The sequence below is a fragment of the Columba livia genome, chromosome Z (genome assembly GCF_036013475.1).
Source record: "Columba livia isolate bColLiv1 breed racing homer chromosome Z, bColLiv1.pat.W.v2, whole genome shotgun sequence".
Taxonomy (NCBI): Eukaryota; Metazoa; Chordata; class Aves; order Columbiformes; family Columbidae; genus Columba; species Columba livia.
The window spans coordinates 48806795-48834095 of NC_088642.1; the positions used below are offsets into that span (position 1 = coordinate 48806795).

The 27301-nt window shown below is 43.4% G+C and overlaps 1 protein-coding gene across 1 annotated transcript; it reads left to right on the plus strand.

Moving 5' to 3' along the window:
* The first annotated feature begins 2726 nt into the window (after positions 1–2726).
* Positions 2727–25334, plus strand: LOC102089921 (tubulin polymerization-promoting protein family member 2). The gene is made up of 8 exons (XM_065045744.1): positions 2727–3010; positions 10705–10807; positions 12275–15475; positions 19669–19759; positions 23286–23534; positions 24441–24617; positions 24764–24917; positions 25075–25334. Exons 6-8 carry the CDS (start codon positions 24448–24450, stop codon positions 25255–25257), a joined length of 507 nt encoding a protein of 168 aa, XP_064901816.1. The 5' UTR covers positions 2727–3010; positions 10705–10807; positions 12275–15475; positions 19669–19759; positions 23286–23534; positions 24441–24447; the 3' UTR covers positions 25258–25334.
* Positions 25335–27301: the final 1967 nt, after the last annotated feature.

The window sequence follows — 27301 nt, forward strand, 5'->3', positions numbered from 1 at the left end:
TGGGAAAAATAAGGATTTTGTGAATGTGTGTGTGTTTTAAGCAATGTATGTAATCAAACCAGGGAGCACGTGTGTCTCCACGTACGCTGTAGAGACAGTTCAATGCAGTTCTACCATTGCTCATGTAAGTACAGGAAAAAACGCAGTGCAAGGCTGTGAGTAGAGGCAGCGCTGGGCTGCATTTGTGCTTTGTGGCTGCCGTATTGCCCCTGGTTAGAAACAGCGCCACAGTCAAAGGCAGCTCACAGAGCTGAGAGTTTTGCTTGGCCATAGATCATGAGGGTTAAGCAGATGGCCAGGCAGGCAGGTACTCAAACCTCATCTCCAGCTCCTTCTCCACTGCAGATCCTCCTGGTAAGGGAGCCCTGCTGGGCTCCATGAAGTAGGCACACAGTAAGGGTCACATCTCCAGAGTGTCTCACAAGCATCCTGGAGTGGAAACTAGATTTCTGCGTTTGTCTCAAAAAAAGTCTCTGCTAGAGACTTTGAGTTCATTACAGAAGGTTAGTGGATGACTGTCTGAAGTTGACATCCAGCCTAGAGAGTGAAGACTGTCAGTCCTTGGCCATTGGAGTAAAATCTGAAATACCAAGCCAGTTGCATTGGTAATAATTAATTGAGCTGTCCATGCAGAAAGATATTTCTCTATGTGAGTAAGAGTCTACTTCTAAATATTTAGTTCTTACAGGCATTGCTCATCACTATCACTAGTGATATGAATTAAGTATTAATTTATACATGTCTAATTGTTTAGATTTTGCAATTAGTCCCTTGTCTACATTTGTAATTAGTCTGTTTTTTCTTCATAAATACTGTACCTCCCAGCCTTTTTTCTTTGATGGTGCTCTGATTTCTGCTGCCTCCCCAGCCCTGTGGGGTGCTGGAGTTAGCTTTTACTATTCTTCCCTGAGCTTCTGCCGCAGCAAGCGCCTGTGTTTCAGGACATGGCCATGGCAGCAAAGAAGAACCTTGTACTAGCACAGGGTGGAACAGGTCTGTCCATGCACGAAATAGGACAAGGGCAAATCTTGGTCCTCCTTTTTGTACAGTTGCCTAATGCCACTGACGCTGATGTTGCTGCTGGATAGTAAGCCGCGCACCCTGACAGACGCCAGTTCTAGACCCGTTCTCTGGATTTGGCTGTTGCTTACCGTCCTCATATCAACCTCCTACTGCAGAATGGTTGGAAGCTTTTGGGAAAGACATACAGAATACATCTGTTTCTCCTTGTAAAGTCATCTTTGTCTGAAAGCTGTAAGTGTCCCTCCTTCTCCAGCTCTTCAGTTGCTTCCTCTCCTCACTGCAGGTTCAGTACTCCCTCTCTGAGCACAATTTGCATTATGCTTTGTAACCTTTTTGGAAATGTAATCGTCTGTTGCACCAACCTTCATTAGTACTTCAGATAAGCTGAGTGACAGTCTTAAACTGCAGAAGGGCATAGAAGGGATGCCTGTTAGGGAGTTCAACAACTGGGCTTCCACTAGCTGTTTTCTGTCAGTAACATCAGTAACACATGCAGTACATTCAAGTATTATTATATAGCAGGGTAATATCAGTTCAAATTATTATTGCTTTTTCTGGGCTCAGGCATGAATGAAGATTTCATACAAACTGAGATGCCAGGAATTTGTATTTGAAGCTCTATCGATATGCTCCCTAACTAATTAAAAGGATTAAATTTTCCTCCAGTGGAAATATTCAGTAAGTGACATAGCTCAGCAGTGCTGATATACTGAAAAACAGGATGAGCTGGTGGCTTGCATCTCATCGTATGAAATCATGTACATATACCTCCACCTTGTCTTTAGCTATCTGCTGTATACATTAATGATAAAGTTTAAATGGTTATGTGTAAACCAACAGGAACAGTCTATTACTATTCCTTCCACAATTCTAGCTTTAGAAATGAGGAGGTGCAGAGACAGAAGAACATTAAGGATACCCATAACAGTGAATGGAGAAGTCCTTACTCTCCTGCTTCCCTGCAGGTTCTTCCTGGCAGTTCCCAACCTAACACTCCAGACAGGCTCTGCCTTGTGTTACTTTCAGTAGATTTTTTTTTTTTTTTTCCATTTCCCAGCTCCTGAGTGACCATACTGATCGCGTAAATGAGGTTGCACCCTGGCTGCCTCCTGCACTCCTGCTACAGAGGTTCTGGCACAGCCTGAGCAGATGGGAGTCCTGGCTGGGCCCCCAGCCCACGGGCTCTGAGCAGCCTCTTTCCAGGCAGAGGCAGGGAAGGAGAAGGGTAGAGCAGGAGGACAATGAAGGGCACTGCATAGACTTGCACCCTCTAAACAAGCCATCTCAGAAGTGGGCAGGATGTGCAGCTCATCCTTCAGGGAAGATCTGGCACAGCCCTGCCAAAATTGTTGGAATAGGTCTGGTTGGTGGAGACTAGATCAGGTCACAAAGGAGCTTTTGAGGCTGAAGGTAAGTTTCACCAGATTGAAAGTGGGGGAAATATCCATCTGCTATCCTTTTGGAAGAAGGGAAGGGAAGGGAAGGGAAGGGAAGGGAAGGGAAGGGAAGGGAAGGGAAGGGAAGGGAAGGGAAGGGAAGGGAAGGGAAGGGAAGGGAAGGGAAGGGAAGGGAAGGGAAGGGAAGGGAAGGGAAGGGAAGGGAAGGGAAGGGAAGGGAAGGGAAAGGAAAGGAAAGGGAAGGGAAGGGAAGAAAAGAAAAGAGAAGGGAAGAAAAGAAAAGAGAAGAAAAGAGAAGAAAAGAGAAGAGAAGAAAAGAGAAGAAAAGAAAAGAGAAGAGAAGAGAAGAGAAGAGAAGAGAAGAGAAGAGAAGAGAAGAGAAGAGAAGAGAAGAGAAGAGAAGAGAAGAGAAGAAAAGAAAAGAAAAGAAAAGAAAAGAAAAGAAAAGAAAAGAAAAGAAAAGAAAAGAAAAGAAAAGAAAAGAAAAGAAAAGAAAAGAAAAGAAAAGAAAAGAAAAGAAAAGAAAAGAAAAGAAAAGAAAAGAAAAGAAAAGAAAAGAAAAGAAAAGAAGCCCTGTGCGTTATTTGCAGGTAGGAAATTTAAAATGCGGAGGCAAAAATCAACATTTTTACTTTACTTTTCCCCTTGGTATGCTTGAGACTTCGGTCATGACAACACCTGAGAAATAAAGCCTGCATATAAAATGAGGCTTCCTATGAAAGGGACGGGGCTCAGGTTTAGGATTGAAGCTGGAAGAGGGTGACTAAGGTCAAGGTGCATCAACAGCACCAAATGTGAGATAAGCCTGTTCAGCTCACTCTCTAGTGAACACTGGAGAGTCTTTACCATAATGATTAACACACAGAGAGCACTTTCTTGTGAAATTCTTTGAGAAAACTGAACAGTCGTTACAGGGAGACTGAGGCATCGAGAAGGAATGAGATGTCTCCCCACAAGGCAAAGGTGGTCTTGGAGATAAATAATCCAGGTGTGCTGACTTCTACTATATATTACTTCTGTTGGTTAAGAAAAGGGGGAAAAAATGTAGACCTTAAAGCCATATTGCTTTACAGAGAACTTAAAATATCCACTTCTGTTTGAAATATACCCTTTTTCCTGTTAAACCCCCCAGTTTTAGGAATGGAGCTTTCATGGTGACCACAGGGGAGGTTTAGGCTAACCATGGACAGCTAATCCCAACCTCTGTTTCTGCTCTGGCCACAAAATGCAAACTCTGGCGGGCCCAAAGACAATGACGAGGAGAGGCTTGCCCTGTGCACATGCTGGGTGATATTTAGAATTACAGGAATATGAATAAAGCATGCTCCAGAAAGGCGTTATTTGCTGTCAGTTACAAATACCACGGCAGGAAGGAGAACTAAAATCAGCACACAGTTTCTCGTGTTGGTGATGGAGGTGATGGTGATAGAGGGCAAGTACAGCCACAAACGGAAGATCTGAGGGAGAACAAAGTGGTGATGGTGATGGAGGGCAAAGTATAGCCACAAACGGAAGATCTGAGAGAGAACAAAGGTATTTGTAAATAACAGTGAGGAGAAATTCTAAATTGGGGGAACCACATGCTGACCACAGTGCAACCCCAGGGCCATCCATTCCACCAGTGGGCCCAACTTGGCTCTGTCTGCCACTGCAAATAGGTGGATGAAGAGATGGAGGGATGGATGGATGGAGGGGTGGATGGATGGATGGATGGAGGATGTCACTGCCATATGCATGTGCATGGAGCAGCTGGCCAAAGTGCTGCAAAAACTGGCAGGACTTCAGCACTTTTCTCCAAAGTAAGAGGGAAGCAGAAAAAATTTAAAATCAAAGGGACTTGCTGACATAAAAAGGTGTCATGCATTGTGATGCATCAACAACCCCATCCTTAAAACTGCTGAGAATCACTAGCTCAATTCAGGAGCGTTCCTCTTGCTGTACCTCACTTAGTCCCATAACCCCCAACCCTCTGCAGAGCTGTTCTGGTCTCAGTCATTGTGATTGGCTGGGGGCAAAAACCACACAAGACCTTTGGAAGGTTCCTTTCCATAAATTACTTTGGATGAAGTATTTACAATTTATATTCAGAGCCACACCCTACACAATATTATTAAACTTTACAAGGGTTTGAATGAACAGCTGCATCTTACACAGTATTTTTTCATCTTTACATGTTAGACACCAGTTTGTTCCAGGCTGTTTACTGGGCAAGTAACATTATTTTTTGTTATTCAGCCACAGGGCAAACTGCTGTTACTTGCTTGAAAAAATTGTACCTCTGTTTATAGTGAAGTATTAACAGTATTTCTTAAATACTTCGGCCTTACAGGTAGGGTGTGGGGAAGAAACTTGCTCTCTTAGTAATTTAGAAAACTGGTTTATTTCAGAGTTATGTTTGCAGCTACAGCTGATTATAAAGCTTGTGGTGTAGACAGAGTTTCAAATTATGCACTAATGACTCAAGGCATAGAAAGTTTTTGAGTGATACCTGTGATGGAGAAAGCTCCCAGCCTTCATTCTCATGTTAACAAAAGGACTTTTTCCAGCTATTAGGTCAAAGGCTCTAGATGTTGGAGATGCTTTAAGCTTTGGTAAGTTTAGTCTGACAGAAATACAGTGCTGAGGATGGGTTTTGCTTACATGCAAGCTGACACAACCCAAGGAGAGTTGGTACTTGGGGTCTGATAGGACATATAAGACTTTCCATGTAAGACCTAAGATAGGTTAGGTATTCTGCTGTGGGCTTGGGAAGAGTCCTGTATCCCATAGCAGCAGCTGACTGAATGCAAAGACCAGTGAGGGAAAAAGTAACATTAGATTTTCCTGTAACATAAAGTGTGAGGAGGCTAACCTGAATCCATGTGCCTGGATGTTGATGACTGGGTAAAGTTGGTGTGGCAGATGTACTTAGAGCAGCTGTGTAGCAGCCACCCTTGGGAATCTGCCGGACTCTTAGCTTCTCCCATCTTTCAAACCAAGAGACAGAGCTCGGTGGTTCCTTCATGTCTCAAAACTGCTTCACAGCAGGGGGAATATTCCCATCTCCCCATTCTGGGCCCCTGCTTCTCCTCAAAGAGACTTGAAGTAAGGATTTTGAAAGCCCAGACTGGATCAAAGAAAGGTGATGATTCACTTGAGAGTGAGCCTGATGGACAGGGACAGATGGTGGCACAAGCCACCTTCATCCCACCTTACGGCACTGTTAGCTGGCTTTTCCTAAACTGTCTTGTTTGTTTCTGATTTTATATAAAGAAGCAGCATACAAGTGTGTTTTGTAAATTGACAAACAACAAGAAATTAGGTGCCTGCATTTCTGATTTCTTTTACTTATAAGCAAGGCCTCCACTTTCCCCTGCTGCTCAGTAAAGTAAAAAAATATTCCCTGGGTCAAAAATTAGCTTTCCTCTAGCTCTTCATATCATTTAGCTCACGGCAGTTATTGTCATTAGTAAGATATCTCCAATTTAAGTGTCATAAAATACTAATTATAATAAGGAGCTTGATGTCTCTCTCTGGGTGTACCAGCTTAGGATGCTGCTAAAATTGTATTGGGCAGGAGTTATCAGGACAGAACAAAAAGGTGTTTTGTCATGCTACAGAGGAGGTTAATTAGAAAACTTCTCACATTATTGGTGAACCTAATTAATTTCATTACTTCAGAAGGGAGTCCTGATTACAGGTAGAAAATATCTGATAAACCCAACAGGAAATTATGGGTAATTTGATACAAGACCACTCAAGTCTATTGTTACGTGGCAACAGTGCATTTTGCTGACTTTTCAGTAAGAGTAATGGCTGAGACCTGGGCAAAGAAAGCAGCACAGAATATCCACGAGGCACAAAGTGCCTTGTTCTGTTTTCATGGGAGGAAGTCCTGATGATTTGAGTGAGTAAAAGAGAATGCTGCCATGGAAGGAGACTTACTGGTTGATCCTTGTTTCCTCTAGGCAAATTGTGTATAGAGATCACCTTCCCGAGGATACTATTTGTCAAAGCTTACTGTTTGCCCTATGTTTTAACTCTACTGCAGGGTACTAATGAGCTTCATTCTTTATTCTGTCCATGGGTTCATAAATAAATAGTTGTTGTCAGAGACATTATGCACATAGACTTACATGAACTCAAAGTTAATGTGGCTTTCAGCCTCCCCTCTACACCTGCCCTTTGTGAAGATGTATTTCAAAAGCCATTTTCCCACCAGCTGTTGAGCTGGTGATAGATGTGATTTCATTAGCAAAGCAGATAGATACAAGCTGACATCCTGGTTGAATTGGTTATTGAAGCTGGGGGTTACAGAAAATCCTTAGGGATGCATGTAGAGGCATGTAAAACCAACAAGGAATAGAGCAATATAAAGAAAGTCTTTATCTTTCCTCAGAATTGTGATAATTATCCCAGAGGTTACGCTGGCTTTGGAACTACTGGCTGAATGTAGCAGAAAAGCCCTCTTGAGCTAAATACATGCCTTTTATTTTGTTGTATTTCTTTCCTTATAACATATTTATTAAAATTTGCATGTTACCACAACAAATACGCGATTACATCTGTCTTGCTACAACCTGTTGCTCAGAATGACTGAGAGGCTGGCAGAGCTTCCCAGGGGTTCACTGATGCTGGGAAGTTCCACTAAGGTTTTTGGGGTGTTCCTCCCCTGACCTGTGAAGCCTGGCCTGAGTTCTGTGAGCAGCAGGTGGGGGAGCAGGGTGTCCTGGGCATGCACCACACCATGCTGCTGAGGCACACAGCAAAGCCATAGGCAGGAGGCCTGGGACCCCCCATGTAACTGTGACCTTGTATTTGAGCTTCTTGCTGCCTCAAATGATCACACAGGGGCTCTGTGATGGGTGGAAGGAAGGAAGGAAGGAAGGAAGGAAGGAAGGAAGGAAGGAAGGAAGGAAGGAAGGAAGGGAGGAAGGAAAAATGAAGATAAGATCTTGTCCACACTGGGGAGGGTTTGCTAGCACAGATTTCCAAGCGACCTCTGTTAAAACAACAGAGGAATTTTCTGTGTGAAGTAGTTCCTTTTGGCTGTGTTGGTGATTACATTTTTTTTTTTTTTTTTCCAAATGAATCTTGCATCTAGAGCTTTTGCCATTGTAACTGTGTCAGGCAGGGAATGAAAAAGAAATCATAGCTACGCTGACAGTACCTTTCAACGCTGATGAGGAATGCCTATGATCACACACAGAGAAGGGAGATGACTAAAAGACTTGAAGACACGTTCTCCTCAAGCTATGCAAAGAGTCTGAAGAACAATAAAGTGGAGCAGCTTGCTTAGGAAAGTCTCTCAGGGCTGCAGGATGTTGGATATGTGCCCTTATTCTTTTGGAAAGTAGTAGCATTAAGTCATGGGGAAGACAAAGGAAGACACATACTCTTCTGAAAAATGGACGATGACATCTCTATTTTTTCCCCTTTCAATCCAGGGAAAATATTGTGCAATGCAGGTGATGTATGTGTCAAATTTACAGAATCAAAATATGAAAAAACAGTTCTTGTGAAACTCAAACTCAAGATGGGTTGTGTAAGAGAACAGACCTGGCCCTGTATGTGATCTGGTTATGAGTGGAAAGTCATACATGTGCTTCTGTGTTTCTATAAACCAGGAGTTTGTAGAAGGTGGTGTCCTGCCCCATAAAACTTCCATGCTGGTAGCAGAATTGGGTGGTGTGAGACAATTTCTGTCAGGAGCCTTTGACAAGCAGAGAACCGAGCTGCATCAGCCTGAATGCGACAGGTAGAATTTTGATCTACAAAATCTGAAGTGATCAGGTTTGTGCACAGACAGCGTCTACTTGGAGTTTCCCATGCCCTTTCTCACCAAAATCTGAAAATTCTGATGCTGAAATTTTGCTCGTTATTGCCTTGCTGACTGAAGTATTTTTGTTTGCTCTGTCACTGCAGATGCCTGAAGAAAAAGCTATTGATCTTTCAGAAGAGGCTTAAAAGAGTTTACCTGACGTATTTTCATTTAAGCCATAGGAATAAGTTTATGTTTATGATTTTTTTCTTCCCCATAATTAGAACACCTTGCAGTCCTATCTTTCTCCCGTAGTTCAAACCTTGTCAGTAGAATCTCAATAAAAGACGAATGCCAAAGCTTTTTATAAGCACTATTATTGTTTCTTGGATATGTAAAATAATTATTAAATTCTGAAAAGGTTCTGCCTACTAGGCTATCAGACCCATTTCTGTGGAAAAACTTATAATAAATGTCCCACATAAATTGCAGTAATGCCATCTTAAACATGTTCTTTTCAATGTGCATTTAACATGATTGTACAGCATAGGTTTTCTTAATTCAATTTATAAAAATCTGGCTGTTCTGTACCTACTACCAAGTTCTTACGTGTTTATAATCACGTAAGAGCTTGCGTGTTTATAATCTGCGTAAGAGCTGAAGACCTGCTTTCACCATAATATGTTCATGTATGCATCCAAAAGGAGCTGACATCAGCCCACATTCGCAGGGCTGACTTTCCCTTTAACATGTAACCAGTGGAGAGTATTTCTGTAAACATAGAAGGAACCCAAGCATGTAGATGTCTGTGGACAAGTTACTTAATTCATGGAAATGATCGCTATCCAGCAATAGTCAGTTAAGCTACGACAACTCATTCCCTGCAGCATATCTGCCCTTTGGCTTCTGCAAATGTGTGTTTGCGTGGGTAATATGGAACAAGCTGAACGTGGCCATCCACTCTGACTAATATCCTTCCATGAGACACCACTCTCAAAAACATTACTTTTGCAAACTGTACACTGTATAGGAACAGGTTTCTTTCTGCAATGCAAGACAACATTGCTGCAGCCTGCACCCAGAAATACTCTGTTTCTTACCAATTATTAAAAGCTCTCAAATTACATCAGTGGTAAAACTACTGCCTTAGCAGGGGTGTCAAACTCATTTTCACCGAGGGCCACATCAGGCTCAGGGTTGCCTTCAAAGGGCCGAATGTAATTTTAGGACTATATAAATGTACAAGTAGTTGAGTTTACACAGTCCTAAAATTACATTCGGCCCTTTGAAGGTAACCGCAAGGCTAATATGGCCCCCAGTGAAAATGAATTTGGCACCCCTGCTTAGAGGAACTATCTGGCCAAACCAGAATACATCTAAAAACTTCAGCATATATTCTTACAGGTAAGAATACGAAATCTGCTCCTGCCTTTCTAGATGTCAAGACTGAAGACTCCAGCAGGTCTCTAGGTCTTGCTGATTCAGACCTCTAACACAGACACTATTAAATACATTCAGGAAAGATTCAGTATTTCTGCCAATCTCCACATTTTTGCAGGGATTTACTGTTACTGGTAGATTTTCTGCAGCAAATCATTTTGCCTGCAGTGTGCATGTGGAAATGAATTTGGACCTAAAAAAAGAAAAATAAAAAAGTCCACAGTCGTGAACCAGAACAACTTACAATGAACTTGTAAGGAAAAAGCGTTGGCCATCCTTCTTCAAAACACAATGTAATTTCTCTAAATTGATTCCTACTAATTTTCTTGTCCCTGCTGGATAGGACATGAAGAAATAGACTCAAAGTAAGGGAAGAAAGACTTAGGCAAGGCATTAAAAGCAGAGATAGTGAAGCCCTGGGAAGAATTGCCTGGAAAAGCTGTGGAATCCCCATTACTAGAGCTTGATGTTTGTCTTATCTTGTCTAAGAAAAGCATTTGTAGGGAATGAAAGAAATAGTGATTTTGCCCTAAGAAAAAGAGTGGACTTCAAGGCCTCTTGAAGTCTGGTCCAGATTCCTGCCATCCTCCCCTCTCCTTTCCCTGTGATTCATGTTTCCTTGAGGTTTCTGCCTGCCCTCTCCTATTTTCTTAATTGTGTATTATGGAAGACTCGCATATAATTGTTGGGTATTTGAGTGTAATAAGATGTTTTTCATTTTCTTTGATTTTCCAACTACATTTATGTTGTTACATATCTGAAATAGCATATGACCTTGTTAAACCACACTTCAGTAAACCGTAGTTTGAAACAAAGAATGCAGTTTGGATTTGGAGTTTGGCAAAGAACAAACCAATCTCATGCTACTGTCCTGCCAAAGAAAGACATGGTACACTTGAGGTGAAGGTCTTCGGGGGCCACTCAGAGGGCAGTGAGCCATCTCCTCAGCCACAAAGTGAATGAATTGGATCATAGGGAGGGTATTAATCATAGGATCATCTGGGTGGTCTTCATCCCTCAGCCTGGCTGATTTGCAAACTATGCAAATCCTCACTTGGTAGATGAGCAAGGGAAAAGATGGAAATGTGCTTCTTTCCATGGTAGGTAAACCACACATTTCACTCTGCTCTTCGATCGTGTTGCTTGAAGCAATCTGTTGAGTCATGAAGCCAAAAGGACCGCTATGTTCCCCTGTGATGTCAAAAAGGTAGGTCTTATTCTCCAAAAAAATAATTTGCATGGAGACATTAGTATGCCTTTTCCTGAAGAATTTTACAAAACCTCCAGAGTAGAATCTGAGGGTTATTCTCTCTTCAATGTGTCTATGCATACATATTTGGGAATATGCCTGCAAGTAAGTAAGCCTACAGTCGAGGGCTAGGTGTTGTGGCTTGTAGGCAGGTAGTTCTCTGACTTTGCTTTGAACACTTGCCACAGATAAAGCAAGAAGCCCCCAGGAGGACTTATAAATCTTGACCACACAATTCCTTCTTGTAGCCTCAAACAGCATTACTTCTGAATACAAAATGTCTGTGTGTTTTATCTCACTGCAGACACAAATGTCTTTGCTGCAAGCAGAAGAGCAATTAGACCATGACAAGGTTTTTCTTCTCTCAGCAAAAGCTGAGTGGGTCAGTCTGAAAAAACTTCTACTGCTGGACCACCCACCCTTGGTGCCTGCAGCACCCATTGATGCTGACAGATACTGGTTTAACAGTACAGGTTCCTGGGTTTAAGATAGCAGATGGCCCTAAATATTGGATTTCATATCACAAAATTTACCTTAAGAATCAGCTACGGAAATAACACCAGGGTTAAAATGAAGGAAAAATAAAAAAGTTTGGGGCCATCACTGACTGTATTTATTTCTAGTTGCCATGAACGAATCAGTGTCTGAAATTAGTGGTTGAACGGTTGTATTTGCAGAGAGTAAGCATGACTGTGTGTGCACTGGAGGGTATTTTTCTGCTAATACAGACCAGGATTCCCCTATAATTAGAGGTGGCAGATGGTGGGGTACTGCCACAACCATACATTCATTCTGGCTCCTCACTCCAAAATAGGATTTGGGGAAGCGAGAAGGTGTGCGGGGAGATGTCAGAGCTTCTTGGTTTTTGCACATGGTAATGCTGGGCATGATTGATATCAGTGTGAAGCAAGCTGTTGTGTGTGTTTTGTTTTTTTTTTATTTTCTGCCCTTAACCAGACATGAAAAGCAGTCCCACGCTGTGGCTTCAGCAACCGGCAGCGTGAGGCTAGCTGAGTTGTGTAGACTCCCACAAAGGGTGTCTTGTTTCCGGCAGATGTCCCATATACCAAGCCATTTGATCCCACCACAAAAATAGTTGCGTAAAGTATTGTGTGTTGGCTCTGGCCTGACAGCGATGGGACTGTTCCGCTTTGCTGGATGGGTGGAAGCATCCCACCGGGGCTGTGGCTTGTGTCCAGCAAGTCTTCTCAAGCCATGGGGCAGCGAGGTGCCTCTCTGTGAGAATGAGAAAGGGAACTGATATGGGGGGGCTTTCCCTTCCCTTTTACAGTTGTGCTTTTAAAAATTGACATGTTTTCCTAACGGACTGCTGGCACCTAGCTTTGCTGCCAGGAGGGATGGGAGGGGAAATGCAGCAGAGCTGAAGGCTTTTGACACATTTCAGGAGTGTTGCTGTGCCTTCAGGAACACAAGGACCTACAGCTGAACCCTAAGCTGATGTCAACTGGCAGAAGTGGGTGACTGCACTGCTGGGAAGCTGATTTACACATGCTGGGGATTTGGCCCCAAAGAAGCAGCATGAAGGAAGCAGAGCGTTTTGCATTGCACAACAAGAGATGGTGAGGAGCCCGCATACTCAGGAGCATCATTATGGTTGAGACTGCTGTTGGTTTTCTTAAAGCTGCTTTTTCTTTTTAGTATTGTGTGTTTCCTACCTGTGGCCTTTCCCAGGCTTGCTGGGAGCAGAGCTTTGCTGTTGCAGAATTCGAAGCTGGTAACCGCTTCTGACTGCTGCTTACATATATTTTTCAGAAAATTGTACCATAAAAATCATGCCACAAATTAACCCAGTTCTACAAACTAGTTCCATGTGGATTGGTCAGTGGAATCATGCAAGAACACTGCTTTTGAAAACAAAATGTTCTTAGCTGGAAAAGGCCTTCTGTTTTGTTCTGTGGGTTTCAGACCTGGCAATAACTGACTTTGCCCTGCCTTGTCCTTCCTCCTGGTTTTATGGGATGTCTACAGTCAATCTGACCTGTGAAAGTGGGCTGGGCACCACACCCATGGAAGCAATAACCTGCTGCTGTCATCAGCAAAGCAATGGCTCTGCAGCCCAGCAGTCTCAGTACTTCCCCTGGGCTGCTGCACATGACAAAGCCTGTGCTGCCTGGCTTGCAGACAGCGTGAATCAAGTTAATTCCCTCAGGAAGTTCAAACGTGCCGCAGCCACACGTGCTGCCCCACGTCTCTGCTGCCATCGGCTTACGCTGTTTGATTAAAGCAGAGTGTGCAAAACAGGTGTTGGCTCTTCTGACGCAGGCTGGAAAATGTCGCTGTTGCTTAAGTCAGATGCAAGTTATTTTACAAGCTGTAAGACAGTGGAATATGAACAATTGAACTCTCCTGCTTTTCGTGGCCTGTCCTTTCTCAGTTTCTGGTGTCCACGGTAATTCTCTTCAGTGTAGTTGCAAGTGTGAGCTGCTCTGGCTCCCATGTGCAGCAGCACATGGAGTTTAAAGCCTTCCCAATGCAAAAGTAGCAGTATTTTGTGGTGTGCTGGCAGTATGTTTGTTTATCTGTTTTAGAAGAACCTCTAACCACAACAGATTTTTCCATTTTCTAGGAGAAGCACTGTAGGCCAAGAGTGGAAGAATGAGAACTGGGAGAAAATATACTAAGGTCTCCCTAGGTCTGTAGAGCAGGAAAGCCAAATTGTTTGTCAGTATGAAAATAACTATATAGGATCAGAAGAAAAGTTCATCCACTCACATGTGCTGTCCCTGGCGTGCACTTAGACCAGAATAAGCACATCCTCCTAGAGCCTCCTCTGGTATAGAACATCCTGGCTGCCAGTCAGGCTCAAAGCCTTGCTATGCTGGATGCTGTTGCCTCTCAGTCTTCAGTGACCTTTTTAAGGACTTTCCCTCACTGGCTTTTCCTAAATGCTTTTTGAACCTCTTCATATTTCTGTTACATGAAGCATCTCATGGTGGTGAGTTTCACCATTTCACATTATGAGGACAGAATGAGGGCTTGTCATTTTTCAGCCTGCTGCAGGAGCATGGAAGCACAGAAAGCACAGGAAAACAGCAGCCCCACTGGCTTCTGTCAGCACCCAGCTGCAATGGAAAAATCACAGATGCCAGGTGGAGCGGGATTTGTCTGTGCCATGGAGCACCAACATCTAGTAGTAAGCAAATGTTCCTACTAACCTCCATATGGGTTAGAGGGGTACAGAGGGCCGGTGCCAGGTCCTGGTCTAAGCTAGCTGAGTCCCTAACTGCTAGGATATCAATGCTATTGATCAGTTTTATTGCAGCACTACCTAAAGGTCTTCACTTGAATCTGATTGGCATTTTCAACATGCTATAAACATACAGCTAAAAGACAGATCAGCTCCCAAGCGTTTTAGCCACTGAAACACTGAGTAAGCAGGAGCAGGGCAATTTAAGTGGGTGCCCAAGGCTGTAGATAGCCACTAACTTTCTTTTGCCACCTCTAGATTTGCTACATGCCTGAGTTGATGCTAGACGGTGCAGATTTTAGGAGCACCAGTCAAGCCATAACCAGAAGAATGAGAAAGCCTGATTGGTTTCTTGGCTTCTTACGGTGCTCTTTAGGGAGCACCCTCTGTCCCAGGACAGAGCACAATACCGTATCTGACACATCCACCAAATTCATCTCTGTGCCTATTATATGCCTGCAAAGGTGTTAGTTTAGTGAAAACTGAAACTCTATTCCTGTCATCACCAGCCACTCAGAAAAGCAACAGAAGTGTGTATCTGCATGTTAGCCAACACAATGCTTCCCTCCGGAGGTGTTTAAAGGAGAGTGTGCCAAGCTCCCTGTCTTTGCTCTTTGCCTGCACTGAGATGTTTGAAGTCTGAACCATTGCCTGACAGGGAAGAAAAGTCAAATTCTTCATCTGCCAGCTGCAGTGTGTTTTAAAATAGGTTGTCAGTTTCCTTAGTAGTGATAAAAGCATAACCCTATTTTATTATTTTCATTGATAGATCAGAGTACAAACAAGTCTGTAGCTTTAAAATCTGGTGTCCTACACCATCCCTTCATCTGCTCAACAACTGCACAACAACTTTATTTACTAAACAGGATGTAGAAAACCAAGCAATCAAGCAGAAAGCTCTAAAACATAATGTAAATCTGCTTGTGTTGTGTAAATCTGGTTGTGCTCAATACTCTTAGCTGGGGTACATTGTGTAAGTGATTTCTTTGTTTTTATGGAAGGCAAGGTAGAAGAGAAGGTAGAAGTATAGTGCAAGGGAAGTGTAATACTGAAACTGCAGTTTGTTTAATTTGCTATTGTATTGCTTAATATCTCAGCAAGTAAGGTCAAGTACCTGTTTTTAAATGTTAGTTAAGCCATGGCCTTTATGGATTAATATTGAAGAATACTGCTGTTCGATAAAATAAAGCACAAAAATAATGCTGATAGTTAGTTATTAATATTCTTTATTCTTCTGCTTGGAACTCACTTTTAAAAGGTTGAAATAACATTGTCTGGTTGAAACAGGCCTGTGTAGCCGGTTGGAAAAGGACAGAAGTCTTGAGCTATCATACGAAAATGATGGATCAACATTAGCTATGGTATAAATGAGAATATCTTAAGAAGCTTGTTGAATTTCTTCATAAATGTGCTAAATGGTAAGTGCTGAGGAAGTCTGCTTATCCTGTTTGTATTTGATGCATGCCAGCATGCATACCAGGGAGATAATATAATGTATCTAATGTAGAATAGAAAAGCAGACTTCAGGAACAAAATTAGTTCCTAATATAGCTTCAGTGGAATCAGTAGATGTTACAATGGTAATGAATATGACTCATATTATCATATAGAAGTTACACATATATGAATATGACTTTTTCAATATATATGAAAATGACCTTTTAAATGTGTTCGTAATCACTTTTAATAATACAATTATTAAATACCACGTTTCCTAATGAGTTAGCTAGAGTGTTGTAAAAGCATTTATCTAAGATTTTTTTTCATCTTGAGAGAAGTTCAGTGAAGTGGCAAGCCTGCTGACTAATCCCACATTTTCATGCAATACCGTGGGCCATAGTCTGCTCTCACTTATGCCAAGAAACCACAACGTAATAGGAAATCAGGACTTCAGGCCAGGGGGGACACATATTTATCCTAGATGAATTTATTTGAGAGGGGGTGGTTATTCTGCCAATACTCCTATAACAAAAAATAGCTTCAAAACTTAGCTGTAGTGTTGCTAAAATTGAGTTTTGTACTATGATCAGAATATCTTGACAAAGCTTAGCATTTGGTTTTACTCTGTTGTTGGTGTCTTCAAAAGGCTTTTTTTTCATTTGGTTGGTTTTGGGTTTTTTTTGCTGTTGTTGTTATTGACTGAGATGATTCTTAAAATAAACTGCCAATTGTGGGGAAAAAAAAAATTACTCACCAATTTTCATGAAAATAAGCAGACATTGTGTAAGACTGCTCAATCTAAAGCAACAAGCTTCTTCATAGAGGTCAAGATCATGAGGTGCATCTAGACCATCAGAAGATTTCACACTGATTTTCCTGTCTAAAGAGAAAAACAAAGGAATGAGTCAAGTGAAGAGTAATAATCAAGAGATAGGGCTGTGCCAGAGCCCTTGAGTGGGATTGGGGGGGAGCAAAAATTCTTCAGCTCTCTGGATTAAATCAGCTCAGCCAACACTGTGATCCAAAGGGCAGCCAAGGAGAGAAGAGAGCTGTGGCTGAAACTTGCTAAGACAACTGGTTCAACCTTCAGTTTAGTACCTTTTTCAGTCCATGTCCTCCTACATGCAACTTGAGGATGAAGCTGAAGTCAAACTACAGGATTGTATTTGTATAATACAAGGAACTGTAGAAAGCCCTGAAGGGCAGTGGTGACACAGGTTATATTCACCATATGTCCGTGCTAAGTACCGAGAAAAAAATGAAAAACAGTTAAAGTACTCAGGATTTGAAGGAAGGTTAGTAAAAGTTGGTTATTTTTTCATTTCTTCCTCAGCCTGCTCTAGAGACATGAAGGCCTGTATCTAGTGGAGTGCCTCACGGGTCGGTACTGGGACCAGCACTATTCAATAAATTCATCAATGGCTTGGATGAGGGAATAGAGTGTACTATCAGGAAGTATGCTGATGACACCAAGCTGGGAGGAGTGGCTGACACGGCAGAAGGCTGTGCTGCCATCCAGCGAGACCTGGACAGGCTGGAGAGTTGGGAGGGGAAAAATTTAAGGAAATATAACAAGGGAAAGTGTAGAGTCCTGCATCTGGGCAGGAACAATCCCAGGTTCCAGTATAGGTTGGGAAATTACATATTAGAGAGCAGTGTAGGGGAAAGGGACCTGGGGGTCCTGGTGGACAACAGGATGACCATGGGCCAGCACTGTGCCCTTGTGGCCAGGAAGGCCAATGACATCCTGGGGTGTATTAGAAGGGGGTGGTGAGTCGGTCGAGAGAGGTCCTCCTTCCCCTCTACTCTGCCCTGGTGAGACCGCATCTGGAATATTGTGTCCAGTTCTGGGTCCCTCAGTTCCAGAAGGACAGGGAACTGCTGGAGAGAGTCCAGCACAGGGCAACAAACATGATTAAGGGAGTGGAGCACCTCCCTTATGAGGAAAGGCTGAGGGAGCTGGGTCTCTTTAGCTTGGAGAAGAGCAGACTGAGGGTGACATCATTAATGTTTATAAATATGTAAAAGGTGTGATAAGAATGGAGCCAGGCTCTTCTCAGTGACAACAAATGATAGGACAAGGGGTAATGGGTATAAACTGGAACACAGGAGGTTCTATTTAAATTTGCAAAGAAACTTCTTCATGGTGAGGGTGACAGAGCACTGGAACAGGCTGCCCAGGAGGGTTGTGGAGTCTCCTACTCTGGAGACATTCAAAACCCGCCCAGACACATTCCTGTGTAACTTCATCTGGGTGTTCCTGCTCTGGTGGGGGGATTGAACCAGATGATCTTTCGAGGTTCCTTCTAATCCCTAACATTCTGTGATTCTGTGAAGACAGCAAAGTGTCTGTGGGGTTTCTCTTAAGGAGATAATAATGGATGTGATGTGTGAAAGATATAACGTCTGTTGCTGTGTCGTGCTCATTGTAATTACCCTTCCTCCCTGTACAGGTGGTTCATGCCACCCAGCTTTTGGGCTTAGTTGCCCCCTCCTCAGCCTTGTTGTGGCCAAAGTGGCCACAGGAGCTGCCAAGCATCACATTTGGGCAGTTGAGGGAGGCGAGTGTCAACAGCCACAGTGGCAACCTGCCCAGGCTGTGTGTGCAGCAGATGTTTTCCCAGGTGGTTCCTAGGCATCGGTGCTGCGTGCTTTGGTGCCTCTCCTCCATCATACACCCTGTCACTTCTGGGGGACACCTCGGCTCCTCCTGCATCATCAAGGCCAGCCACACAGAGCGACTGGCTCTGACAGGACCACACATTTCCCGCTGCAACGACTGCAAACATCACCCACTGTAGACAGGTTCCCATGAGAACCGTCCCAGGGATGTCACCATAAAGTACATGTTTCCTGAACAGATGCGGATTCAAACTGACTACAGGTCAGTGAAGAAATCATCAACTCTTCCTGTGCTTGGTCTCTTAAATGAGAGACAGGTGATTTCCATGGACAGAGAGGGAATCTGGGTTGTTTTTTTTTTAATACTCCATTTTTACTAGAGGGATGTGCTCAGTAAGGTCAGTGATTCAGCACAGGGGGAAGGGTGGATAATTTCTTCATTTATTGCTGCGAGCCCACTGTGGGGTCTACTGCTCACCAGAGGCCCCAGGATAATGCAGAAACATAATTTTCTACATGTTGGTTTTCAAGTAAAGGACAAGGCTCTTGCACTCATGTGGGTTAGACTGAGGCATACAGGTCACTTCAGTGCAGATTTATTAAATTTGTTCTAACTTACTCCTTTGAACAATAGTTTGATCTACATGTCCACAAAAGGTTTCCTGATTGCGTATGTATGTGTGCGTGCCTGACACTCATTAATAAGAGATGCTCTGAAGAACTGAAGATATTGAAAAGAAATCTCACTAAATATTTTTACACAGAACAGCTGCATGCCTGGTCTCTTTAGCCTTATGCTAATTTCTGACAAGTAGCTTCAAATTTCTCAGTGCAAGATTCTTGTTCCTTCAGTTATTCTGTAAAACTACTCTTTTAAGCCCAGACACCAACACGTTGCTCTCTTTTCCCCATACATCTGCATCAGACAGATTATATTCGTTCAGCAAGACAGCTGAAGTCACAGCCTTTCAAACTTTTGCTATGCATTCCATTCTCCTACTTGACTCTCATTTTAAATAAAACTTTGTTCTTCATTTACTTGGGTACCAGGAAAAGGACAATTTGGCTGCAAAAGGACATGCTCTGGGATCAAACAGGAGGGTCTGTGGAATGGGTACAGCTCGACATCTGAGTTTTTATTCACCTTCATCCTCCATCGTTTGAGATTTTCTGGGCCTAGCAGTAATCCAAGCAGCTCTTTTTGACAGATTTAGAGTGTTTCATACAGTAATTGGAATCTCACTGCTTTAATGTCTTCATTCAAACAGTTTCTCTGATCATGGCACTGAAAAGGAAGTCTTATGCTACACATAGCTTTATGTGAAAAAAGGAGGTTTATGTGATTATGGTAATAGTTCATAAAATTTCACAGACAAAGAATAATTTAGAATTCATTTATTCATAACAGCAGAAGCTAATATTCTTTTTGCCTACAAAAGAGTTTCAGGCATTAATCTTTTCTCCTAGATGTCTGCTATTCTGCATAGCTAGTTTGGATTGTTTCAGTATTACAGATGCTGTAACTTTTTTTTTTTTTTTTCATTTTTAGTCTCTTAAAAATACTGTTTTACATTAAATAAATAATGCTGATTCCATGAAGATGGTATCAAAGTTGTCTTCCAACTTTCCTGCAGATTTATGTAAGTATTTGAACAGAACACTGAATTCTGGTCTCTGTTTTGCAGCTAAGCGTTTTACTGATACAGAATAAATCACTTCCCTACAACTGAAGATACATGTTTTAAGCAATTTAGCATATCCTTTTATAATTTGAGAATTTCTTGTTAATGGTGCATTTGCTTTGGGAACAGGGGAAGAGTGTATGTGCATGACTGTTTACATATGTTATTTGTATTATTTCAGTAGGATACTGCTTTTTTAAAAAAAAAAAATATATATATTTTTTATTTCTGATTACAGTCTTCTGTTTCAGTGTCTGTCTTATCTTGGATGCTTCAAACCTCCCTAAATGTAGTTTTAAACTGAGCTCATAAAAGGCTGGCAACAGCTTCAAATACTTAACTAGTTACTTGGGACCAAATTGTGTACTCCCTTGGCCTGACTTTGTCGAAAGCCTTGCAGCTGAAAGCAGAGAAAATTTGGCATGTAGCCATGAGAGAACTCAAGAGTGAAGACCATAGGCACCGTGATTCAGATTAATCTCTGTGTTAACTTCACTGAAGCAATATGTTTGGAACATATTAAAACAATTTTGCTGTGTGATCTGTCAGTTACGTGTTATCATTCTAGAGAATGTTTCTTTAAGGCCCTGTCCTCCAGGTTAAGTCAATTTAGCGATGGCTAACTGACAGATCACAGGAGCTGCTTTATCTTAGGCGTGTCTGTGGGGGGTATTTGGAACTTTTGGTGTCAGCCTCAATGCCTTTTCATGTTTTTATTGGGAAGCTGAAAATATGGGAAAAAATGCTGTTAACAGAATTTGCAGATGACAACAGGAAGAAAGATCTGCTAGAGAAATACTAGTATAGAGAATGCAGGAAATTTCAGAAGAACAACAATCTGACCATTTACCTTTTTCTTAATAAGGCTTGTTGGCTAATAAGAACTCCTGACCATATATGCCTCTGTCCCTATGTTTTGGTGTATGACTTTTTTTTTTTTTCTGCTCAAGAACTGGAATACAAGTGTGGAAATAATATAGTTCTTTCTTATTATTATTGTTTGTTTGGTTGGTTTTGGGTTTGTTTGTTTGTTTTGGGGTTTTTGTTTGTTTTTGCTTGTTGTTGTTGTGAGCTGCACAGCTCGAGATAGGGATTTTTTCCTTTGGGTTGGACATGGGCTGGATGAAATCACTCATTGGGGCCATACAGATCCACAGGTGTGTGCTGCACCTTCCCTGAAAATCTCTGCAGTTTTGGAAACTTGGCTGGTTTCAGCTGTTTTTGTTTATGGCTTTGTTGAGCTTATGGCTGGGGAGCATTGCTCTGAGAGCTTTGAGGGAAATGGCCTTTGGTTTATTCCTTGTCACATGCAGACTGTGAGGAGCAGAGACAATAAACTGTTAGCATCACAGAGCAGATCTGAAGTGCTTTTGAGCTGCAGGCCAAAAAAAATCCAAGAGGTGAGCTCCTGACCTTAAAGTTTATGGGCACTTGGCTACTCACTCTAAGAGTATTGCCTTCTTCCTGGGTTCTTCAGCTCTACCTAATCACCTAAAGCTGTGTATATGTATATTTTTTCAATTAAAAAAAAAAACCAAACAACTCATATGCTGTAACTAAAAGGGGATAAAAATGTTCAGTTCCCAAAATACGCTGTGCCACAGAAAAGAGAAATATTTCCAGAATATAAGAAAAATCCCCATCAACAACATGCACATCTGCCCAGCATATCATCATTCCTGTGATGACACTAGTGCCTCATTTCTTCCCTGCTTTCCTTGTGCGGGCAGGGAGAGTGTCATTCCTGCAGGGGCATTGCCAAAACAGGCTGCCTGCAACAAGGAAAAAGGAAACAATTAATTGGGATGATCACCGCTTTTCTAAAAGGCAGAAACAGTGCTGCTACCAGTCACTTGTCTGAGGTCTGCATTGGCATCCTTAGTTTCTGCTGATACTGAAAAGTCAGCAAAAAGACTCCTTAGCACTGTTTTGAAAGTGTTAAAAAGCAGGCACTTCTATTACAGCGTGCCAGACACTCAGAGGATCATTCGTCTAATCAAGCATGTGCATGACTCACACTTCTTGGTATTTATTACACATACCAATTGCATATTCATTTATTTCTACCACTTAGTTCATGCATTAAGCATAAATTATTTACATAATCCCACCCTTTGCCAGAAGTCCATCTTTGGTATTTGAGGGTCTTCATCGTGGGTATCTAGTGGTCTTTGTAGCCTGCTGCCATCCCAGTGTCAGCTTCTTGACCTAATTTCTTGAGTATGTGTGGTGTTGTTTTGTGCTACTACACAGCAAAAGTCACATAGCTCTTTCTTCGTCTAGTGGAACATTCTGATTTCCTGGCTTTCTAACCAATGCAATCCTGCTTTGCCTCATGTCCAGTCTCTCTATATAGCCACTGTATTAAGTTCCTGTTTTACATTAGGCCTAGTCTTGCTACATTGTGCCTAGGGGTTTCTGAAAGAACTTTTGTTCCTTTTATTCTCTGGCTCATCAACAGCAAGTGGCACTGCAGAACTGGTGTGCGGTATAGCTGTGCCAGGCCTGTGACACTGTTGTCACCCTGGCAGGGTGGGATGTCAGGCCACATTCCCCAGCAGCAGGTGACACTGGGTGCTTTTCTGCCATTTTGTCCTTGCCTGGACCAACCTCCACATGGAAGTCTCTCAAGGCTGACAGCTGCCCAGTGTCCTTTGCACAAGACTGGCCAAGGGGTGAATGGGTTTCTCTGAATGGAAATATAATTGATGAAAAATTATGGTCAGCCCAACAGAAAGACTAAGGGCCATGCAGGAGAGCAGGAGCATTGAGCATGCAGCAGTATCTGCAAGGTTTTCCTCCCGCAAGCTTGGCCAAGCTCACCATGCTGCTGTGGGCTTGCTGTGACCAACAGAATGACTGGAAAGCCCATGCCTATTAATTAGTGGTGAGAGCAAAATACTTCTGAAAGAAGACAAATTTATGCATAGTTCCACGTTGCTAAGCACAGCTTAAGGAAACTAAATAAGTCAAGCAATGAAGGCACACAAATTCAGTCTTACATGGACCACAAAGATGAAATGCCTTTTTAACAGTGCACTATCACAGTGCCCCTACAAACACGGTACAGCTGCCAGGGTGCAAGCTGAGCCTTATTGCTTGCTTGCACATTCAGTTTCCAGCTACTTTAAGTTTATTAGCTTATGAGTGGAAAACTGTGTTTCTCAAAGTTTTTTCACAGGTGACGTGTGTTGTGACTCTCTTCATTCCCACCACACCCTGCCACTTGGAGTTATTGGTGACCCCCAAAGGTGTGTGAGCACATCCCCTAGCCAGGTCACCAGCATGCTGGCAGCAGATCAGCACCTTGAGGACTGGAGGAGAAAGGACTGGCTGCATTTACTGGTTACAGGCATAAACACCCCTTGCCTTTGGAGCACATGTCCCAGTATGGTTGACATTTCCAGTGTGAAGCCTGTGTTAACTGAAGAGTGTGAGGTGTGGGGTTTTTTTATATTTTTCTTTTTTTTTTTTTTTCTCACAGTGGGCTGAAGGTCCAATAACCCCCTCCCTCAAAATGGTTTGGACCACCATGTCTCTTCTCCACTTCTCCCTCCCCCCTGCACCCCACCAAACCTTGTGGTGAATGTTCCAAACCCTATGACGTGTATGGGTGCTGAGGTCACAACTGGCCAGCTAGGCGCTAGGCACTATCAGGTTCTCCAAGTGCTCAGTCCCTTCAGGACAGTGGGCAAGGTGCCATCACTATCACAGTCTCTGCCAGCTCACACAGGTAAGCTGGATCCATACTTCTTGGGGAAGAGGGAAAGGTACTGGGTGGTTCCTGGCAATGCCCCAACTGCCCTCTTCATGCTTGCAGCACACAACCTCCCTGGTACGAGCTCTAGAGAGGTGCAGGCTCACACAAGATTTATGCTAAATGGCAAATAAGCTTGAGACCCAGAGCCCCTGGGTGAAGAGCAAGGCTACAGGAAAGGCTGGGTGTTTCAAAAGGGTTGAAGTGTGTCTCACATGCAGTAGAAATTGGCTGCTCAATTCGTGGTGGACTAATTTACAATCCAAATCATGGGGTTTATGTTCTTAGAGATCCCTGTTACCTGGTTTCAGTGGACTAAGTTGATCAGTAGTGGAAAATGTACAGGTATTGGGAGGAGTACAGCCTTACAGCCTACTACAGGGAGCAATTCAGGGGATGAAGTATGATGGAGGAAGATGGGGGCAGCTCCTTGGAGACTACTTGCAAGAAGGTCTGGGAGATTTTGGCACTTATCTGATGACTGGAAGACAAATTCGGACTCTTTATCATCAAATGACAGGCAAAGCATAAACCAGCTTACAAGAGCAGGCATTTGTTATTGAGACAGTCTAACTGAAACCTGTATTTCAAAAAGGTTCAAAAGGTTGATCTTTCACATGCAGCAGTCATTAATTCACCCCTGAGCTACACCTCCAGCCCTCCTTTGCCTTGTCTCAGATCCCAGCCTGTCCCTGCCCCGAACCTGCCTGGATCCCAGGCACTGTGTGTTACTGCCTGTGCAGTTTCCATGGCAGTGGTGGAGAGATACCTGTGGGTGGTGCCCCTTGATTTACTGGAGACAAGGTGTGTGGGACATGAGTGTGTCACCAACAGCTGCAGATGGCCATCAGCTCCTTCCCTGACAACTTCTTTTCTCCACAGCAACAAGATGGCAGCGGTAGAAGAAGCTTTCCATAAATTTGCGGTGTATGGTAACACAGCTGCCAGTGGCAATGACATGACAGGGAAAAACTTCTCCAAGATGTGCAAAGAGTGTGGGGTGATGGATGGAAAAGCCGTGACCAGCACTGATGTCGACATTGTATTCAACAAAGTCAAGTGAGTGTTGCAGGGAGGCAGAATGGACATCACAGCCGACTGGGAAAAGGGAATGGCAAGAGGCAGGCAGGCTCTCATGCAAGGGGCAGCCCTGGGGCTTTCCTGTATCGTGAAGTAACTTTCTTGTTGGTCTCCCCTTGCCATAGGGCCAAGGGTGCCCGCACCATCACCTTTGCTGAGTTCCAGGAGGCCATGAAGGAGCTCTGCAGCAAGCGCTTCAAGAACAAATCACCAGAGGAAGCACTGCAGGCTGTCTATGGCCTCATTGAGGGGAAGGAGCCAGGCAGCCCAGGCACCACGGTGAGTATGAGTTCCCTTACCCGATGTGCACCTTGAGCTGCCAAAAGGCCATTTGTCCCTGCTGTAGGGATGTATGCTGTCCTCACATGTAGAGAAGAGCTTGTCTGTGAGCCATTTCCTAACACTAGCTGACTCTTGCTGACCTCCTTTATTGCAGAAAGCCTGCAAGTCCGATGCAGTCGAGAGGCTGACAGACACCAGCAAATACACTGGCAGCCACAAAGAGCGTTTTGATGAGAGTGGCAAAGGGAAGGGACTTGCTGGCCGCCACGATCTGACAGACAACAGTGGCTATGTTGCAGCCTACAAGGGAGCTGGCACCTATGACCAGACACACTAAGATGGAAACTGCGTAAGGAACCAAGGACTTGCCCCCTATACATGGGAGGAGAGGCAAATAAACATCTCATGCAAGCAGCCTTCTGTGTCTGTGTACTCAAAATGTGACAAGGTGGGAATGCATGGGGAGGGCACCAGAGGGCTCTGAAGAGTGGTGCAGGTTCCCCATCTGACCATGCCATGATTGCTGTGTGGTGGGGCTAAATCCACGCAGGAGCTAGCCTTTTGAAGGGAATTCTATGGGCCAGTTAGTCCTCTGCCATCACATGCTTTGCATTTCCAATCAAGTGAACAGCAAGTTCGTCTCTGAATATTCACTCATCATTTCCATTCTTCCCTCCCAATACACTGTACCCTTTGCTGTGATTTTTAGCTTGGGGAGCAGTGTGTGCATGTTTTTGCATAGTGATGCTGGGTTACATTTGAGTTGATGGTTTCTGGTGGCAGGCAGCCCAGCAGCGGTGCCTGACCACACCTGGAAGAGCACTCTTACAGAACGCAGGATGCAACATGTACCACACTGTGGGGAGGGAAGGGGTACCAACAACACCAGTTCCCACTTTTTTCTTTCCCCTAACCCCAGGTTAAACCCTCTTTCTCACCCATTCCTAGGACTTGACATAGTCACTCATTACTGTTTTCCCAGGCTTCGGGATGCTGGCAACTGGGGAAGAGTTTGTAAGCCTGAGGAACGCAAAAAAAGAGCTGTGGTACAAGGGATCAGGAAGGTCTATGAGGAGCATAGCAGGTCCTCTGTACTTCAGAGGAATTTTTTTAAGCTGTGCCTGCACCGAAATCCATTGTGGCCTAGAGGCAGGAGATGGGTCACTCAGGATAGGGTGAAATGCAATTTACACACCAACAACAAGCTAAGGCGCCACAGACAAAGGCTCAGTGGCTGACAGCAGGAGGTGGGTGATGTGCCAGAGGGCACATAGCTCCATCTTCTAATACACTCAGCATGGCACAAAGGGAAAAGCTGAAACCCTTCAAGATGGCCCAAAACTCGTCTATCTTTAGCAATCACACCCCAGACTTTTCTATCTTTTCGCAATAACACTTCTGCAAAAGTAAAAAAACCCAAATTATGCAAGCAGACAACTTGGAGGGCTATAAAAAGCTCACCTGTATCAGCAGTGGCAGGGAACCCACCATCCTGAGGACCACTCTGCCCACCAGCCTCGGCAGGGGAACTGGACCAGACACCTGAGGATGTATGCCTGCTTTTTAATGTTTTTTATAACTCATATCTTGAAAATAGATACTGAAGGTGGCTGTCCTCAGCAATGCTGCCTTCATATATCATGTCCTGTACAATCATTTAGGCAAAGTACCTGTACATTAAGAGATAACAGGACCTTGTACAAAACAGAACAGCTAATGCACTCAGTAAAACAATGACAGAACATTCTTACATAGCTCTGGTTTTTGTGGCATGGTATTTCTTATTTAAATTGCAACAAATATTAATACTTCAGAGCTATGATTGCTATTCCTGATGCTTTCTTTTCTTAGTTCCTGAAGTGGCTCTACTCATCCTGTTGCTCTTGAGATGCTTCTGCAAAAATGTGACTGAGAGGCTGCAGGGCTGTATGCTGGTGCCCCAGACCTGGACACAGCTCTTTAACTGTCTCCTGTGCTTTGGCATGTAAGCCATAAACCTCTGGTCTTCCCAGGATGAAGGGCTGAGTGACTTCTTCCCTCACAACACAGCACTACATGGGGAGCACAGCTGGCGTGTGTTAGTCTAATAAAATACATGGGTTTGAGCTTCTTCCATGTCTCCCAACACCCCAAGCGCTTCCTAACGCATGATGGGTAGTAATCAGCAGGGTCCTGCTGACGCTTGGTGGCCAAGAGGAAAGGTTTACTGGTTCCATGGGCCCAGCAGCATACTACCACCAGATAATACAGTTTTCAAGCAAAAGATGTAGATGTAGTATCAGCAGTCTCACAGCTGTATCAGTGTTCAGGCATGGTGTGGCATCTGATGTCTCAGTTCCTTCTACCTGCACTTCAAACACCTTGGGACCTTTCCATTTTGG

Excerpts from the sequence above, each read along its gene's own strand:
- LOC102089921 (XM_065045744.1), top strand. The coding sequence starts at position 24,448 with ATGGCAGCGGTAGAAGAAGCTTTCCATAAATTTGCGGTGTATGGTAAC. Across the intron at positions 24,618-24,763 it reads ATTGTATTCAACAAAGTCAA|GGCCAAGGGTGCCCGCACCA; the intron begins GTGAGTGTTGCA and ends CCCTTGCCATAG. Across the intron at positions 24,918-25,074 it reads CAGGCAGCCCAGGCACCACG|AAAGCCTGCAAGTCCGATGC; the intron begins GTGAGTATGAGT and ends CCTTTATTGCAG.